The sequence below is a fragment of the Serinus canaria genome, chromosome 8 (genome assembly GCF_022539315.1).
Source record: "Serinus canaria isolate serCan28SL12 chromosome 8, serCan2020, whole genome shotgun sequence".
NCBI classification, from domain to species: domain Eukaryota; kingdom Metazoa; phylum Chordata; class Aves; order Passeriformes; family Fringillidae; genus Serinus; species Serinus canaria.
Genome location: NC_066322.1, coordinates 22,879,293 through 22,899,857, shown reverse-complemented (window position 1 = coordinate 22,899,857; position 20,565 = coordinate 22,879,293). Strand labels below are relative to the sequence as shown.

Genomic DNA, 20,565 nt, shown 5'->3' with positions numbered 1-20,565 from the left:
AAGTCAGGGGCACTTAATTTCAATTATTGATGAACCTAAAATGTCTTTTGTCTGTTACAGACATACCTATGTCATAAAATCTGTCTTTTTGGTCCTAAGGAAACTTGTGTTCCTTTCATTTCTCTCCTTTCAATGACTGACCCTTCTGTGCTGAAGCATCTTATTATATTTACTATATAAATAAAATACCCTAATGCCTGAGAAAATAGAGACCTCGCAGCATACTTACCCAGGTATTTATTAGTCACTGTGTTTGCCCACTCTGTTTTGAAAAGCTAATGACTGGCTCTTTAGACCTTTTTTTGACAAGGAGTAAAGAAACTGTGACTTATCTGGTGTGTCTGATTTGTAGTGTTGGGGGTGGGCATGTCCCTTAGTGGGAAATAAGGCTTCCCCAGGCAGTGTATTTTATTATTCTAGATGCATAATATGATAATTTACTAGAAACATAATCAGATTTAGATCTTCCTAACTAAATCATCTATGTACACTAACTTTCTCTATTAATTTAGTCTTGTTTGTAATGCATGAGTTTCCTAACCTCGTAACGATTTCCACAAATCCTTTGATCCTATCTGAGGACATTTTAGGATCATGAGCATATTTCCTAAATAGTAATTATAAATATTAAGTGCACATCAGAAAAGACTTTGTATCTCTTCTAGTCTAAACAAATCAGTGTTTAAAAAAAGGAGGAGAGGGGTCAGTGTGGGGGTAGAGCATGAGAAGAGAGCCCGTGTCCAGCCCCACTTACTGATCTGGGACCTTGATGGGTAATGGAGAATCAGTGCATGGAGACGTTCCATATGTGCCCAGATGACTCAGATTCCAACCTAGACACACAAAGCTTTCTGCTGCCCTGCAAAATAGCCAGAATTTGGTGCTGTCTGTTGCTGGAGCACACAAACATGTGAGAGCATGGCCAGGAGTCCTCCCAGTTTGCTACATTCTGGGATATGGGTAGGAAACCAGGTGGGTTATTTGTTTGGTCAGTGCATCCAGGCAGAAGGAAGGAATGCTTTTGTCAAACACAAACATGTAAATCTACCTCTGAGCTGCGAATTTTCAGACAAGACATGTCTCCTTGTATTTGGGAAATGAGTTCAGATCTCAACAGAATGGTTACTAAAATCTGTGCTGTTTCAACTTAATTTATTTCCTGCTGCTTCGCTGTACCTGGTTCCTAAAACTTGGGACTTATTGGAAGGGGGAGAGCTGTTTTTATTTTTCTATAAATGCTCATTAGTAAATATTAAAGGTACAAAAATCCCAAGGGCTCTTTTTCTAAAGAGAATCCTTTTTAAAGTAAATCTAGAAAGGAACAGACATCAGCTCTGTTTTTTAATTAAATGGCTATATCCCTTGTGTGTAGCCTGCAAAGTTCAGGCAGAGCTGTTGTCTGTTGGTATGTGTAAAAATTGTCATCTTGCCTTCTGAACAAATTGAGTATTGAATTCTTAAATATTAATGACCAATTTCTTTTGTTCATTCTCTTTTTTTTTTTCCCAAGTAAAGTATGAGCAGTTCTTTGCTCATCTTAGAGAAAAGTAAGAAAAAACTTTAATTTTTGTACTGCTTTCCATCTGGGAGTGACTGATTCAGCTTTAGAGTCAAAGTTTTGGGAACAATTTCCTTTTCTTTTATAGCACTTTGTTCTTTGCTACTTTCCTAGGATACTGTGCATCTGTGGGTATTTCAGGAGGGCAGGTCTTGCTTTGGACTGGGAATAGGAGCTGCAGGTTTTGGTAATCTTGCTGGGCTGGAGGTTGGAATGAGCTTTATTTCAGCTCAATCTCAGCACGAAGGGTCAGTTGCCTGCTTGTTCTCCATGCAGGGAGTAGTGTGTTCTGTAATGTTACTATGGTTACATCCCAAATTAGAAGCTGCAGTGTTAGTGCTTGAAAGGCTGCCACCTATTATGACTCCAAGGAGTAAGTGAAGATGTACAGCCTGTGTGAGGAGCAGGCAGAGTTACTGTGACCAGGAACTGGAGAGCTCAGCGAGTCCTGCACACAGCCCAGGAGGGAGAGCAGAGAAGAGGAGAGGGCTGCTGACAATTCCCTGTGCACCTGACCACCTGGAACTGAGCAAAATGTACCAATGCAAAAGAAACTTGTGGTGGTTTGGAATATTCTCTTGACAAAACTTTAAAACTCTTTATGTGTTGTTTTTAGAGGGTGTTAGCACAGCTTTGTCTAACTGGTTCTATAATAAACTCTTAGGTTGACTTCTATCTTAACAACATTAGCAGAAATTCCTCAAACTAATTAGGATTAATTGCAGTAGTCAGGCATGCACTAACTTGGTAACTTCTGCCTGGTGGCACAAGCCCCTTGAGAGCTGAAATTCTTAGGCCATGGGTGGCCTATCACTGTTCCCATGTGGATTGTGCATTCTGGATACTCCATGAATACTTTGCAAAGTTCATTTTATCATAGTAAAATGGAGTATTATATCAACTGTAATGTGTTGAAAACCTTCCAAGGGACAGTTCAGAATGATTAATGGCAACATTTTCAAGGTTTGTTATTCTTGTTTTTAAGCTTTATTTTTACCTTTTGGAAATGTGTTGATACAGAGTGTCATAAATGCTTAGTTTTAATTTTCCATGTTGAGAATTATTATGTATATGACCGGTGGCCATTCTGCTCTTCTCTTCAAAAGTAATATTTCTCCAGTAAGTTCATCTAAAGTGGAGACAGGGTTGGCAAATACTTGGAATTTGCTTGGCTACTTTGAGATCCCAACATGTTTCTTAGCTATCCCAGACATGTTTGTAAGTGAAGGAAAAATAGCAATCTAGAAATGACCACAAGTGTCAGTATTGCCTGCCTTATTTTGCTTAGTAGATTTTCACCATTGCTTAGCTGGTGGTGAAAGCCAACTTTTACATTTGGTGCATTTTTTAGAAATTGTCAAGATTTTGCTCTCTGTTCTAAAAACATCCAAGCCATAAACTTGGTGATTTCATTAACTACTGAGTGTGATGACTTTAGAACCTGAATGCAGCAATACAGATCAGTCTATAAAACTAGGAAAAGTTCCCAGTTGTTACAAAACACGGGTCAGGTTTTATGCAGTTGATTTTTATGTTTTAGTCCATAAGGACTATAAACTTCACAAAGTTGTGAGGGGGAGGGGGGAAAGTCCAAGTGATGTTTTCAAGTCAGAAGGGTGTTTCTTGGGAAACATTTCAGGGAGATGTCCTATAATTTTAAAGCTTGTATTTTTTAATTGAGTAAACTGATGTTCTAGGTGTCCAGCTAGAATTCATTCTGTTCTGTCACAGCTTCCTCAGAGGATCACAGCTATGGAGTGATTCAAAATTCACTCAAAAAGGCCAAGTACAAAATATCAAGTTTTGGTCTGCTTTGATTCAGTTCTGGTTTGGTGTGTTATGCAAATGTGGACTACTTTCCAGATGTGTTTCTTTCTTCAATATTGTGTTGTTTGTTTCTCATATCTTCTCTTTCTTCTGTGTTCTGATTTTTCGTATCTTCCCCCAGGCATTGCATGCAATTATTGCTGATCTCAAGTGCTAAATGCAGATTTTATTCTTCCAGAGGCTGGACAACATAATTTCATTTGTATTGTGCAGGATTTTTGGTTGTGTGATTCTCCCCTGATGAAGTGACAAGCCAGTGCCAGCAGTAATATTTTCTGCCTGTCACAAGTGTTGCTTTTGCATTCTGAGGAGAGCAGGGACTTTATGAAGCTTTGATTCAGCACGGCAGGGGAGAGGAGGCCAAGCAGCTGAAGTACCAAAATTCACAGGCAGCTTACAGTGGGAAATGGGCTGGTGTTTTCCCCTTACGTCATGGGGTGTTTCATCTTCCTGCCTGCACTGTATGATCAAGGTGCCCTTAACACCCACCCTCACAACCCCAGCATGAGATTAGAAATAAAAACTCCAGTTCTTACAGAGAGTGGGACTTTCGTGGAAGAATTGGTACTAAATATCCAATTTCAAAGCATGGAAGATGGAATGAAGATGGCATCCTGTTGGAGATAACAGGCACCAGCTTTTATACTGAGGAAGGAAAATATCTCGTTCCAGGTGCTGCCACCTGTCCAGGCCTTTTCTGCCCCTTTTCCTTCAGGCTCTTGAGGCATCCCATGTTTCTCCCCCAATAACTTAGAGTCTTGGCTCATCAGGCTGAGCAAAGGATGCAGCCATCCTATCCTGCCCAGCACTCTTCCATGCTGGAGGAGCTACCTAGGTTTTTTTTTTCTTTTTTGTGGGACCAATTAAGAGATTAGTAACTCCAGCTGTTCATCCTCTCCCAAAGTTTTTCCCCATGTATACGGTTTGTACAGGAATATGGAGACATTTTGTTTGCCTCCACAATTTACAGTACTGAAACTGGTGAGCCATTTGTTTAGTGAATGTTAAATAATGTGAAATTGAAGAACTGGACTTTCAGAGCTGTCAGAATTTCCTGTGACTCGGGGTTGAGACCTGTACTGACTCTTTCCATCTGTCACATTTCCTCAGTAGCTTTAGTATGTTAATTCCTACAGCTCCTTCCTGGAGATATCCTCATTTACAGCTAATTCTGGGAGACATGAAAGGTTTACAGCAGAAATAACAGAGATTTAGCAACTGCCTTATATGCCTGAATCCTTTCCTTCAAGCACAGATCCTTAAACTAGGAAAACTAACAAAATCTGTGGGAAAAAATCCTTTCTCCAGTGACTCAAGAGGTCCTATTCGTGTAATAAATTTCAGCAATATTTGTTCATAGCCAACAGAAAACCTGGATCATAAAATGGAGAATAAATCTCCTTTTAAGAGGAATTCCCTGCTGCTCTTTTTTTGACGTGTTGGAGAGACTGAAATTTCTCCAAACACTTTGCACATCACCCAGACCTGACTGAGCTGCTTCAAACTGGGGATGTGTCCCAGCTACTCCCCATTTTACTGAATGTTGTTCCACCTTCATGTTTCCCTCAATTTGCTGTAGTTCCCAGTCAGTGGAGATTAAGCTGCAGACTTTCCACTTCTAAAATTCACATTAAACTTAAATGATACCATTCCTTGAGTGGCTTCCAAGGAAGAGGAAGCTCTGCTGTGGAAGTAATGGATTTTGTCTGAGTAACTGTGTTCATAATTCCTTCTGTAATCTGTGTAAGACTCTAGATTAATTTCATGAACCTGAGGATTTTTTTTCACAGAAATGACTAATGTAGAGTCAGTAACCAGGACTCTTAGTCCTCAAATACTTGATTTAGAGGAAATCCTCAGGGTCTGGTTTGTATAATGTAAATTGACAGAGAATATTGATTGAGAAGTAGAGAATTTTTATTATTTTCTGCTATCTTAAGCTATATTTCAAAATAAAATTTCAGGTGGTTTATTTTCTGTAATTTAGTGGCTTCCAACAGCAGAAGAAATCAGAGACAGGGCTCTTGCATTTTGTCCTCAAGGCATAAGATTAAGAATAATCAGTGCATTCTGTAGGAAGGTGTGTCTGTAAAAGAAAAAATACTGATTGTATTTAATATAAGAATGCTGAATTCATAAAATTTGGCCTAAAATTCAGAATTATATTCTTCACAATGATAATCTTGCAATTCATAATCAGAATCTGTAAAGAGTTCTATTGCTGATCTGTCTTGCTGAAGTAAATTCATAGAGAGCATTTGTCATCTAAAAAAACCCACCCTACTTCTCAGAGATATACCAAAACCTGTCACCCTCTTAAAAACCCCACAAAATCTCATGACCTTGGATGATGCATATTGTAGATTCTTTGAAGTCTTCTCCTCTTGAGGATTTGTGTAATCAAACATTCAGACTTCTACAAATGCTTTTTCTGTGAGTTTTGGTTCATGCATGCTTGTTTTATCTGTGTGCAAGTATTATGGTTTACATTGCACATCAAAAGATTGAACTGTCAATGAGACCAAATCTGACCCACTTTTTTTCTGTTTTTTTTTTCTTTTCTTTTTTTCCCCTCACACCTTTGGATCTCCATGTTACTCTTTGCCTTGGTGTTCCTTATTTTGACAAATATCAAAAGCCCTTCTGCTGTATTTCTAGGTAACAAGCAAAGTAATAAATAGAATAAAAATGCCTTCTTAACATCTTGATACGGTAAAGAAAGGGAATCACTTTGTTGGAGAATCTAGGTCACTTCATAAGGAAAAGGTTTCCCTACTGTGAAAAATTTGCATTTGCCATTTTCTTTGTTTTTTCTTTTTCTATTTTTCCTTATGATGTGCCACAATCTGTACTCGTATGCTGTGTTTGCCTAATGACAAGAGGGGAAGAGGTTGTTTATTCCATGTAATTAAATGTCACTTCTCTGAGGTGCATGGGAGGAAGGGAGTGAGCAAGGAGACATGTCAGTTAAGTGGGAAATGCTGGGTGCAGCAAGAAAGGTTAGAGCAGCTCTCTGGAATCCCTGTTCTCCTCTCTCTGGCAGGTTGGCTGGGGCCAGTACCAGGGTAAAACTGGATGTGTGTATGCACAGGAGGATGCACACAGTCTCCTGAGCTTTGTGCCATGTTCACCACGTGGGAATAGATGCAGGAGCCTGCTCAGAGCAGGCTGGTGCAGCCCTGGGTCCCGTGTGGCTGAAGACTGTGCAGAATTTCCTGCTGTTCTCAGAGCCATGCTGTGGCAGCTGGGAGATGCCTGCAGGAGCTGCAGCAGCTTGTGCTGGGTGGCAGGGCTGTGGCCTGGCAAGGAAGCGAGCAGTGGTTCTGGGAAGCTGCCCTGAGCTAAGGAAAGAGTGAAACCTGAGGCATCTCCATCATCTGCAGTGGAAAATGTGCTGCCTGGAAATACCTGATCCCAGCTGATTGGGATCTGAGGGTGATAGTAACTTGGGGTTTTTCTTAGGACAGCTTTCGTAGTGGTAGTGCCTTCAGATGCTTCTTCCAACTAAGCACTAGTCAGTGATAGAAATGTCTGCTGGAGGAGATAAGGATTTTTGCTCTTCCTCCAGAACAGGAACACGTTCATTCCCCCAAGAATATGCCAATGCAGAATCTGCAAAATAAAGAAGAAATATGTAGTTTGGCAAAAACAACTTTGGATTAGTTGTTTTTTCCTTACATTTTCAAAATGTATTTTTGGAAGCACAGGAATAAAGAGAAAAGTGTGAGGTCTCTGGTCTGTGTACAAATTAGCAGCCTCTTGGGCTGCATGTAAAATTACTCTGCTGCCCTTGCTCAAAAGGTGATGCTGCTGTTTTGTTTTGGTGTTTTTCTTGTAAAAGTAGAGCACGACCTGACTAAGGCAAGGAAGTTATTGGATGAGTCCCTATGAAATTGAATCTGTTTGTGACTGGTAAAGCCATCCTAAGCACGTACAGAAAGTTCCAGGGTGTCATAACAGAGGAATCTTGTTACACTTTGTGTAGGTTTTTTTTTCTCTCATTGAAATCTTGGCATTGAAAGCCTCACTGTATTCCAAAACATTGTCTGCTCTTAGTGGTTTACTCAGTTTTATTTCCTGCCACTTTAGTGTTCTGTTCTGAGCTGAGGGGATTTTACTTTGCAGCACATTGCTGTAGAAAAAAAAAAGAACTTATTTATTTTTTTATGGCTGACATTAGACTTTTCAAAGGTGAAACAGCTATTTGGAGTACCAGGACAGATGTGAGGGCTGAAGGAGAGCTGAGGAGGTCTTGCTGCTCATGGCAGATTTCCTTCAGATAAACTGTGAAATCCCCAGGATCATCATGGATGACTGATGGTTGCTAACATGTGAGGAGCAGAAATAATGATAGCAGTGAACCTCACCTGTGAATGTGCTGACTGGCAGTCTGTCATCTCCAGTGGCTGTTCTCAGTGGGAGGTTCTTAAAGATGAATTTGGGTGTCTGTGTGTGTCTGTGTACAGAGCAAGAGGGCACAGCCATTTGAAAACTTTCAGACCTGTTTTGTGACGCATTTTGGAGTCTGCTCATTTGTCGGGGGTAATTTTTTTGCAGCAATGGATGAAGCCTGTATAAAATTTACAGTGTAACAGGAAGATCCTAAAATCTGTTGGTTTTGTATAGGCTGGCCTCTTTGAATAGGCTGGCCCCACACTGTGTGAGATGGTGCCAGCTGACCTTTGTTTAAGAGGATGCATTTATGCTCTACCAAAAATACAGCTGAGAACACTCTGTGATTAACCAGTTCTCCTAATGCAATGCTAGAAGCTTGGAGATAGTCTATCTAGTGTATGGATTGTGTTTAAAATGAAAAAATTAAAGTTGAATGCTGTCATCTTAGTGCTTTGAGAAGGGCTTAATTTAATCTTCTATACCAAAGAAAGAAGAATAATGGGGAATTTAGATATAATGCCAAAGGAAGCTGAAAGTAGAGGCAGAAGGCCAAATGGAAAAATTCTTCTTTTGTGATACAGCCAGAAGCCTTCCTGTATTTTAACTTAATGCATGATTTATTGCCACTACAGTTAGTTTTTGATATGGGCATGTAACATCATCAGCTTTTATATGCTCCAGCAGGGTAGTATGAAAGATGTGTTTGTTCAGGATACCAATACCAGCAGCCATTTGCACAATCTCTTTGGTGTATGCTATTACAGCAATAATACACAGATCCTGCTGAAGCCATGCTAGCACTAAAAACCTTGAAGGCACTTTAAACATCTCCATTTCTCAAGGAGCACACAAGTAGGAGGCTTTGTTGCTGTGATGCAAATACAGTATATATTATTCTGTTGTTTGTCCTCAATATATGAATCTGTGATGTGTGGGATGCTTTTCTGTCCTAGGTGGCTTTGTTAGGTGATGATTAATATTGTGATTCTGTTGTTTGGTCCCCCTGTGTGATTTCTTTTTGAAGGAAATCAGCCATGTCCATAGGCTGTATTGCTTTTGGCAAAGAGCCAGGCTTTTAGGACATGCTGAAATGGAGACCACTGAAACTTTAATGTATGTTGTCTCTTTGTTCTCTGGGTACAAACCAGAAGGCTTTAATTTGTTGTTGTGTTTGGGGGATTATTAGGTTGGGTTTTGTTTTCTTTAATTTTGGAATCTATAGGATAAGTATAAAGGCTTAATTGAAGAAACACAGAATTTTGGGTTCAGGTGGCTGCCTGGCTTTCTGCTGACATATACTGTAGTGTGATTTTGTGCTCTGTAGTACTGATACCTGCCAAATACTTTAATGTTTTCATCTGTTTACATCTGTGCCCAGGGAAGGAAACTCCAGGCCTTATGTAGTTACCCAGTTGCACTCAGCAGAAATTTCTTCAAGAAGGGGGAATAATAAATCTGGTTTTTTGATCTAATTTGAGTGCTCCTTCCTAATTGTAAATAAAAGAATATTTTAATTAAAACAGACTTCTGGAATGAGAGTTCTGCAATGAAAAGTATGTGTTGGAATGGATCTTCCAGGGAAAGCTGGAGGCAGAGAGAACTGCAGGACAGGGTGATAAATGGCACATAACAGCACCAAACCCTTTGCATTTTTATGGGGGGTATTTGATTATGATGCTGCATATGAAACTTGGACACCCTGCAGCCAAAGAGAAGGTACTCTGGCAGGCAGTTTTTGTCAGAGCTGCTGTGACTGTGAGAGGAATGCTATTACTGCAAATTTTGGAAATGCTGACTTCAGAATATTGTACTGAGAAAAATAGGTTAATGATGTTGACTCTAGGTGAGAGCAGCCATTTGAGGACACTGAAGAGCACACTTTTTTTCCAATGATGTGTTATTGTGTTAAATATCTAAGCTTACCTATGGGAAGCTGCAGGTTAAGATTGAGGTGCAATTCATACTCTGCTTAGGAACTTGGTACGTTTGAAGTTTGTCTTTAAACCCCATTTTGCTTCCATGCCATGTCTTAAAACGTGGGAGAATGATTCCAAGGGTGTGTTTTTATTGTTGAAATTGGAATATAAACATTTAAATCCAACAATAGATGTGTTGGGTTGACATCTTCTGTTTTATTTGATGCAAATGTGTAAAGAGATGGGGCAGCAAGAAACATTGCAATCAAATGTCAGCTGTGGTCATAATGTGCAGAGTATATAGTATGTAGTGTATAGCAGGTCTCAAAATAAGGCTTTTTCATGGGGCACCTTATAGCAAACCTGGGCATTGGAAATGGAAAGTTTTGTGTTCACCACAGCTGCTTTCTCTGATTGAGTGTTTTTAGTGAAATGAAAGTTCATTCACAACATGACCAGTAACTTCCTGTTTGGGGACAGATTTTCCAGCTTCTTGTGATAAAATCTGAGCATTGCTCAGTTCCTCTGGACACATTATCAGCCTTTTAGCAAGGACTGCTCTGGGCCCTGAGTTTGGGAAGGACGTGGAGATGCTCAGGAGGGCAACAAGGCTGGTGAGGGGCTGGAACACAAGCCCTGTGAGGAACAGCTGAGGGAGCTGGGGGTGTTTAGCCTGGAGAAGAGGAGACTCAGGGGTGACCTTATCATTCTCTGCAGCTTCCTGAAAGATGCCTGTAGTCAGGTGGTGGTCTCTTTCTCCAGGCAGCAGACAGAACCAGAGGACACAGTCTCAGACTATGCCAGGGGAAATACAGGTTGGGTATTAGGAAGTTTTTCAGTGATAAAGTTCTGGAATGGCCTGCCTGAGGAGGTGGTGGAGTCACCATCCCTGGATGTGTTTAAAAAAAGCCTGGATGTGGCACTTAATGCCATGGTTTAAGTTGAGGTGTTGGGGCATGGCATGGATTTGATGATCTTGAAGGTCTCTTCCAACCCAGTCATTCTGTGACTGTTGTGGGGCTGCCCATGGGGAAGGGAGGTGGGGAGCACGGTCTGGGCAGGCAGCATGGGAGAAGTGGCCCAGGTGGAGGTGGGTTTGGTGCAGAAAGCTTTGCTTGAACTTTTGTCACTGTTCCCCTGCGTTGGAAATGGGAAATGACTCAGTTGTGTTCTTGCCAAGGAGAAGCGGTACCTTGTGCTGTCACTATGATCAGGGGTGCTTAGCTACAGTGTTGTAGAACAAAAAGTTTGTTTGCCCGTTGTCCTCTCACCTGTCCTCCAAAAAAACCTCTGCTTGCATCCTGATTTGGTTCACTTTCTGTCTTCATGGTATTCAACATATTTTCTTCCTTTCTGTCTGCTTTTTTTTTTTTTTTAATTAGTGAAAGCAATAGAATCTGTAGAATAAGAGCAGGATAGGTCTGGAGGGTCTGTGAATTGTGGTGTTTCTTTGGTTAATTTTAACTTTTTTCCTCCATATGACAACTAAAACTGAACTTGTGAACTGGGACAGCTGGGGCAGGACAAATGTTCAGAGACAGAATTCTGGTTATCTTGTAAGCAGATTAAAATATCCAGTTTTCTCTGTCTGGGGGAATTACAGGGTGTGGATAATTGCAGCATGTGCAAGTCCGGAAATCTTAACATTTTTGTGCTGGACTAAAACTCAGAATTTTTTGCAGAGAATTACCACTCTATTTCTAACTTGCTTGTCTCATATTGTACAGATCTCTCTTGTGTCTCAGTATCTTGTCAATAGTTTTATCACCAGCAGCCAAGACAGTGAATCTGCTCTGTCTGAACAAGACAGTTTGTTGATCCAAGGGCTTTAACCAATGTCATGCTGGGGTTTCACTTCTTTATTTGCAAATGACATAAATAATTTCTGTAATACTCTTATTTTTTCCTTTTCCACCTATACCTACTGTTGTGTCACTTAACTTTGCTGTAGCCATTGAAGCAGTGGGCATCCCACAAGAATCTCTTGGGGTGTGCTTGTGTAAAAGTCACAAAGAAAAAAATACAAGAGTTGAGAAGAAAATCTGACATAGCACAAGTTTCATGACTGGTATTACTCAGCTGACTGCCAAGCTATGGTTTAGTATTACCAGCAGCTTATTACAGTTACAGCAGATCTAACAATCATCACCTTTTGGGCATTTAAAAGAAAGCATTTTTGCCTTTTCAGCTGAATTTGCATAGTAGATGAGCTGTTGTTCATCAAGGGAGACTGGAGTACAAGGCACTCTGCAATTTGGACATTTTTTTGCCCTTTTTCTGGCCTGTGGCAGTTCAAAATAGCCCTTTCCAGATCCAAGTGGTTACAGTGCCTTGAATGCTCACATCCATCGCTGTCATCACTCAAGCCCCCATCTCTTGGCTTGTTTGTTACAATTTGTTATAGCTGCAGCTAAAGCTTTTGATCCTGAAAAACACATCTTTGAACTCAGCTGTGTTTTTTCTAAGCAGCACAAACAACTTGGAGTTCATTGCTCTGCTGTTCAGCTTTGCACATTGGCTCCTCAAGGAATTCAGTTTCAGGATTTTGCCCCAGATATTTTAAGTTTTGCTGCGTGATTACTTGGAAAATTGCTTTCATCTCTCTGCCCATGACCACCCATGATAATTGTGTTTTCTTGCAACATAATGTAATATATAAGCATAGGGCTGGGGTTGCTAAAGCTGGTGAGTACAGAAGAATAATATTGAAACTACTTTTTAGTGGAAGATCACATCAGGATGAAGTACAACTGGGAACAACTGGTGCTGAATAATTTGTTGAACAAGCAATCATGAAATAACCCAAGGTCTTTCAATAGCTGCCCATGTATTAGAATTCTAATCCAGCATCCCCTGTGCTGTAGCCATGGGAGTCAGTATAAGCAGGGGAAGGCTGGAAAGAGCCTCAGCAGTTTCTGTTGCATTGAGATGTTTGACAGCATCCTACAAAGTTATTCAGTTACTTGGGTCTTGATTCATTTTGGGGATTTTTTTTTTTTTGGATAAATTTTGATACAGAAGTCAAGGGTCCATCTGTATTCATTTAGGCACCTGCAGAGCTTGTAAAAATATTCTTCTCACTCAAAGCATTTCATGAGTCTTTCCAGAAGTTGCAAAGGAGCCTTGCTGAGGTCACTTAGACCTTTATTTATGTATTGCTTGCTCACTGGGTGGAGGTGTAAGTGGGCTCTTTCTGCTGCTCTGTACTGAGCAGCATTTCCTGCAATGTAAATGTGACTTTCCCTTGAATCCCATTTCCAAAGCTGAATCTGAACACAAAAACAATAGTGCTTCTCTGTATGTTTGGAATTTGCATGCCAGTTGTGCTGTTGGGCAAATGGGTTGCTTGAGCCCCATATTCTGTGCTATTTCTGATAAAAGCCACTTCCTGGGTGACCAGTGCCTGTCCTTAGAGGCAGTGGTGAAAGTAGATAGTTATAAATAGGTCAAAATGTAAATTAGAGACTCAAACAGGAGCCAGTTCAGTAAATTCACAATTAGATACAAACTGATGTATCCTGGGCTGCTTGTGGCATGCAGAAAACCAGTAGGGTAGAAACTTTTTAGAGAAGGATGAAACAATCCCTTAGTAGTCAAACTGCGCTTCTCAAAACCCTCACTGGCTGCCAAGAAATAAGTGAGAGGCTGGCTTAGATAACTAACCCAAAGGAAAGGTAGTCTAAGCAAAAGTACTGTTTTAGTGATAACTGCCTTTGTCTTTTCACTCAGTTCATGGAAATGAATCATTAAAATGAGCATAGGAGGTACAGACAAGCCTTTATTTTTCACAAAAACAAACAAGTCCTCTGGAGTTCTCAGGATTAAGAGTTCTTGTTTTTGATGAAAACAGCTTATCCCCGGGAAAATGGAAGTGTTTACATGTTTAATCTTTGCTACCAACATCTCTCTTCTGCTCAAAAATTGCTATTTCTATAGCAACAGTTTGAATTTATGTGGCTGATGTAAATTCAAGACAAAGTTCTTAATTTTACAGATATTCTGTGCAAGGATAAAGGTGGGAAGAGCTCTAGCACACTTCTGAGGACTCTTCACATGGGTTGGGTAGCTTAACTTTGGGGGCAATGGTTTTAACACATCTCAGTGGTTGTGGCTTTGATTAATTCTTTTCAAAAGCTTCTCCAGTGACTTCCATTATTGTTGTTACTGCAGCTTTTTTATTTGCTTTTGTCCCTAGCTGCTCACTAGTCACTACAATTTTCTTTTAAATTCACTTGTGATCTGGTTTGTTTTCTTTGCAGAGCCAGAGCATTTCCTAAGATATCAATCAGCAGTCCAGTTAATTCAGGCATGTTTAAAGCTAATTTCTTTTGACCTGGTAATGAACAAGAAATCGCAGTGAATATTTTTAATTCAATGACAGTCACTGCCTGGTCTAACCTGCAAAGACCCATCAGTTCCATTTATCATGTTAAACAGTGTCAGCCTTTCCAAATTTGAATAGTCTTGTCAGTTTTAGTTCTGTAAAGGATTAATAAAGGACCAGGTTTGTAAGTGAAAGTTGAATTTGCATGGTGTGGTACAGCAGGTGTTAAAGTCTGGGTAGTCCCTGGGTGGAACCAGCAGAGTTTTATTTGTGCCACTCTCCCCTGGTTCTCCTTTCCCCCCTCCTCCATCCCTGTAGTGCTGTGCTCATTCTGATTTCCCTCTTTTGTCAAATGTGGTATATGGACTTCAATATTGAAAAAACTATAACAAGGCTTCTGTTACCTTTGTAAGATTGACACCGAGTTGTGTGGCATGAAACTGAATTTCAGGATTGGAAGCCTTCTATGCTGGATAAGACATGACCTTCAGTAAAATACATTTTAATATAATACACTAAAGGTTGGACTCGAGCTTGTAGGTCTTTTCCAAATTTAATGATTCTATGATGAGTTTTGTATTTTGAAATAAACATGTTCTATATATTTTTTACCAGTCCTCTTTGTCTTGTCTCATCAGTTTTTGGTTGTGCAGGCATGAAAAAGTGAATCTGTGCTGGTATTTTCTTTAGGTAGTTGGTATAGGAGTCCTTAGATAAATACTGGTAAATTATTCTTCTGTTAAAATTTGTTCTGTAAAATTATCTTTAATTCTGCTTAAACTCCCACTCTCCCTTCCAGAAAATAAGAAAGTTGAAACAATAGAAACAGTAGAAATGACCTTTTCATTAATATTGCAAACAAAGGAAGTGAAAACAACTATAATATTAGAAGTATTTGCACAATAAATTCTATTTTTTACTGTAAAGTTTAAAATTAGAAAGGCAGTTAGAAGCTTTCAGTTTATTATTTAAGTATGTCTTCTGGGACTCCATGCAGATTTGTGTGTGCATAGAAATATGAAAATAAATGATACCAGTTTGATGTATAAATAAAATGATGATGTGAAACACTAGTTGAAATATTACTAGAATTTTCTTGATGCAAACATAAATCAGAGAATTACTGGGAAGGCTGCAGAGGCAGAGCACTGAGTTGGATTATTTTGCATGACTCTTTGAAAAGCTTGGATTTTTTTTCCAAGGCTTCTATGGGCTTTAAATTTTTTGAACAAAGCTCTATGTTTTCAGAATCCAATTTATATGAAACAGATGTTTCTATCAGGCTTCAAGTAGGGCATCTGGACCAATTTTTAGATACCTGCTTTGAAGTCAGCCCTTTGTTTTGGCTGTTTGTTCATACATTGATATATGGAATATTTAATTTATAGAAAAGTTGTATTCTTTTTAACTATGCAGTTTGTTTAGGTTTTTTCATAGTTCTTTAGGCTGGCTTTACTAAAATTTTCAAAGCTTCAGTACTTGAAGTCAGGAGATGATAATAGAGTTGCTGGTAATTAAAGTGGGTTTTTAGTCCCTTGTACCTCAAATTGAATAGATACGTTGAAGGCTGTTCTTAAAACTAATTTTACAACCTTGCCATCCACAGGCACTTCTTTTCTTTCTCTTTTGAATCTGAGTTTTGCAGTGTTCCTCTTCACAAACAGAGCTGTCTTTGGCTGAATTCTGTCCTGGCTGGAAGCTGCTCTGTGTTTGACATGCAAGCAGTTGCTAACACTTCTTGCAGTGTTACTGTTTGCTTCTACTGCTTCAGGCTACTCAATAATTTTGAGATTTTTTGGTGAAATTCTGGGACTAATTTAAATATTATTAAGGAACAAGATAGTAATCAAATTTACCAAATTAAAGCCATAAGATGGCATCAAATTGTAAACTCTGTCCTTTGCTCCTAATGTTTTTTTAAAGGTCAAAATACTACAGGCTCTTGTGTTCTCTACTGAGAAACCAGTTGGGGAGGGGAATGTGCAATGAAATGGTTTTTCCTTCCACCATTTGGAACCTGTACAGCTGCCATAAGGCATCTTTGATAATTTGGTTTTAAACAGGGGGATTTATTTTCTAAACTGTAGCAGGCGTTATTGTTCAGGCAATTTTTCTGTTCAGTTGGGAAATGAAGGTAACCTAACTATGGATGTTAATGCTCATTTAGACCTGAAAAAACCACTAAGTATCTAAAATACAGACTTTTTTCTAAAATATAGGAAAATAACAGTTGGGTCCTGATATATCTGTCAGGTAAATGTTGGTAATGGGTAATTTTTTGTTAATTAATACACATAATAGCTGTTTTAAATAATTGTTATTTTAGAAAATTCAAAAAAAGAGGTTTAAAGAAAGAGGTTTAAAACCAAGAGGTTTTAAAAGGTGTCTAAAAGAAAACAAACAAACCCCCAACAGCCACTCAGGAGACTTAAACCCAACCATGGCTGTACTAACCACAGGTACTGAGCTGTTTCCCTTTGTGAACCCAGTATTTTTTAGGTGTTTAGGTACAACTGTGCTGAATAGCAAAAGGAATACACTAAACACAAAAACATTGTTAGGCAGAGATATTTTAAATGTCTGAAATGACAGAGAACATAAGCACTAAAATGAGTCCCACACAGATCAAATCCAGCACTATGGGAAAACGAGGCAGTGAGGCTCAGGGAAGTGTGGAGCTGATGACATTCTGTGTCAGGTTGTTCTTCTGAATGGTTAGAATGTAAATCATAAGTAAACTCTATATATATATAACCTTCTATGGTAAATTAGCAGAAGTAAACCAAGTAATATGTTTTTGATTAAAAAACAACGTTAAGTGGTTGTCTTAAAGAAGATTTGTGTTTTTCAAATTACATGGTTTTGTTACTAAATTAGTTTCAACTTATGAATATTCATAATATACTCCTTAACAGTGTCAAACAGCTTATGCATGAGAATTAGGTATGTCATTTACGAGCAAAACTGTCTAAGTATTCAGAAATTTTGAGGAAATGAGTGTTCTTTAAATAGCTAAACAGTGATTTCTGCTGCTTGTGATGCTTTGGGTACAGCTGCATGAACAAAAGCTTCCTTAGCTGGAGTTCAAATTTGCAGCGTGCTGGTTGCTTAAAAGCAACTTTTAGATTAAAAATTTCACATGAGAAGATTTGAAATACCTTTGTGTGTGCTTAGTGAGAAATAACTCTTGCCCTTAAAGGGAGTGAGAGTGTACAAACCAGGAGTTGCCTCTGAGTAGCTGAGAGACCACCAATCACCAGCAGCACCCCCTTTGTGTAGCTGGATGAAGCAGCTGCAGAGGTTACTCTGTCAGAGGAATATTCTTTTTCTCTGGGAGAAGTCCTAACATGGACTTCTCTGTGGTTATACCTCCTTAAGAAGAGAGCTTGTCTTAAATTAGTGTGTTGCCATAGGAAAAGCTTGTATCTCTATCTGAATGCTTTTGAAAAGCAGTAATTTTAAATCCAAACCTAGCAGGACAAAGGAAAATACTGACAAAATTATCCTGATAGTGACTTCCTTACTGACACCATGTTTTCTTCTCCACTTCCAGTCTTGTCAACCAGCACAGCTCTGTACTTCTGTTCTTTTCCTCACCTTAGTAGTATACATTTCTCCTTACAAATCTACTGAGAAATGTGGGGGTGAAATATTGATCAGAGTTCCTTTTGCTGCATTGGCTGCAGCTCTTATAGAACAGGAGGCAGTGGTTAAATCCCTGAAAATGGTAAAAAGAGAAGGGGTGTAAATCACTTCCAGAGGATTGATGGAACACCTTCAGTCAGGTGACAGCTGAGCTTTGAGGATACCTCAATATCAGGAGTTGTGAGATGGGGGAGGTTCATTCCTTAGATTATCAAAGTCTAAGGTACCAATTTATTCAACTAAAAGCTGTGACCTCTATAATTTATTGATTTGCAGAATTTGGTCTTACAACAGAATGGTCATAGGCATGGAAGTGGTATTTACTAATTTAAATGTATTTCTTTCCTACTATTAATCAGGTATTTTTATGTGGTTATTTTCTGTGCTTTGTTTTTCATTTGTGGGGGTGGGGTGTATTTTGTTTCTCTCACTGCCATGTTGTCAAAGCCTTCCTGTTTTGTTTTAGGCTCCTGCACTAAGTTTCCCATAAATCACTGTAGGGCAGGCAATTCAAAAGAGAGTGTGAAGAACCCCCAGAAAGATAATTTGCCAGTTACTTCATGAGGCCCAAGCCACTGGTTTGGCTTTGGTTCTTATTTGGTTATAATTCGTCATCAGTTTCTCTGCAGCAGCTCCTGGTTGCCTCCTTCAGTGCAGGCTGTGTTTGAGCCATGGCAAGCCCTGGGTGAGTGGCAGAGGAGGCAGCAAGGCTGCACTGCTCATTGCACAGGGCTGGAAGGAGGAGTGAAGGTGTGGGACAGCACACAGTAATGGTTATGCATCTAAATTGGATTTAAAAACTTGAAACTTGGCATTGCAGGAGTTGATGTTTCTTTAGCTTGATAATCTTCTTTACATTTCATCAAGTACTGTGAATTTAAGGAAGTGTTATGGGGGAATTCTTGGTTTCTTCAAAATGAGTGACTAGTGCAGCACAGAATAATTCTTTTGACACAGAACATGGTATCTTTCTACAGAAAGAGGTTCAGAAAGTTTTATTTTTGCTCTCTTGGAAAGTGGAAGTAAAAAGAAAGATGCTGTTTCTCAGTTGCAAGGCTTGTCTCAAAGGTAGTCAGCCTTTCCTGCTGCTCTTCCTCCAGAGTGTGGTAGTATTTTCATTTTTATAATTTTCTGAGTAATTATTGTGAAAGGACATCGGCAAAAATACCTTTCTTCTGCTGCTATAAAAGGAAGTCTTAAAATAACAGGTACTGACTCAACTGCCCTACATAAATGTTGGTATTTCAATAATCAGAAAAGAGTACAGCAAAATTTGGGATAGACCCATTACTTGCAGTGCAGGGTTAAATCCTTCTCCTAAAGATTAATGGGAGGTTGCTGCCTGTAAAAGTTAGAAAAGCTGCTCAGTGCACCAAATGTCAGCTCCAGCTTATTGTTACTAATCATTGTAACTACTCACTAAGGCTCAGGGAAGAGAGGCTTTGGGTAAATTTGTGTTTTCTATGGGCTTGTGTGGGAGCTTCTATTTGTACTTGAGAGATCATGAGATAAAGAGTTTTAACTTTCATGATGGAAACTTAAAAGGAGCTCCTCTAAGTATTATTTAAATCATGCAGTGAGCCCTCTCCTGAGCTTTCTTTTATTTTGCATTACAAAACACACTGTTATTTATGCATGGAGATAGAAGTCTGATAATGCCTATTGGAGTCCTTTCCAACAGGTTTTTCTCTGAGTGGGATCTCTGACCTTTCTCAGTGTCTCATGCTTGTAGGATAACCTCACATAATGTTTTAAGTAATTTTCAGCTAAAATCCATGGTTTCATGTTAAAAAGGTTTTTTTTCCTGTCAGCTCTGCAAATAGATGGAAGTGGCTGGAATATACTGCAGCTTTTTAGCATGTTGGTGCTATGTGTTATGTTCAGTGAGGTTTCACAGCAGAAACTGAGAGCAGAATTTGTTCTTGCAGGAATTGTGTTGCTCTGGAAGCAGACATGTGACCTCACTGTTTTCTTTGGTGCTGTGTTGACTCTGGGGAGTTAACAAGAATAAACAGTAGTGCAGGTCTTTTGTGTGTTACATTAAGGTAATTGGATAAGGCATGAGCAGAACTAATTATCATGAGAGTGCTATTTCTGGGCACTCAAACTCCTCAAGTCAGGAATGCATTGCAATTTCTTGGTCCTGGTTTTCCATCCAAAGCATAAGGGCATCTTGTTTGGAAATTTCTACAGCCAATTGCTTGTATTTACATTACTAACCCTTGGTGAAAATGGTAGGAGGTAAAATGAAACAATCCCATAAATAGGAAAGGTTTCTTTGAATGTATATTTAAAAAAGTTTATGATTGGTTAAAATGTAAGACTGTGAAAGTTTGAGGTTGTCTGTCCTCCCTAAACCTAAAACAGAATCTATAAAGAGTTTGGAATATTTTCTCTATGTTTCCCATCTCTTTAGTGGAAACATAGTGCTCTCGTTATCATAATACTTTCTGTACCTCTGTGTTCATTTGAAAACTCATGTACCTGACATGAAGCTCAGCTGATCATGTTGCTCTTCTGTCTTTCCAAAGGAAGGTGCATCTGCCCGAAAAACACAAACTCCGGCAGCACAGCCTGTGCCACGACCAGGTAAGGTGGCCTCTGTCCCATGGGCTTCTGTCCCACATGTGCATGAGTTTCTAAGGAGTTCTCTTTGACACTTCAGTTCAGCAATGAAATACAGGTTATTTATTGTTGGCCTTTACCTGTGCATATATTGGAAAAAACCCCATAGCCTTTTGTTTCATGTTATACCATGGGACTTGGTTGTTCTCTTCAGTGTGGTGCCCAGTTACCCAATGAAAGGATGCACTGCTGAAATTAACAAGTCAAGAACTCTTGGTTGTGGGCTTGGTATGTCAGCAGTTAAAATTTCACAGAATTCCCACTCAAATATCTAA

General features: G+C 39.3%; 1 protein-coding gene across 1 annotated transcript in view; it reads left to right on the top strand.

Annotated features, from left to right (window-relative positions):
* The window catches only part of CDC73 (cell division cycle 73), a 101,583-nt gene that overhangs the window by 61,674 nt on the left and 19,344 nt on the right, over positions 1-20,565 (top strand). The window contains exon 11 of the mRNA XM_030226376.2: positions 20,197-20,254. Coding sequence (XP_030082236.1) covers positions 20,197-20,254 — 58 coding nt within the window. The remainder of the gene's footprint in view (positions 1-20,196; positions 20,255-20,565) is intronic.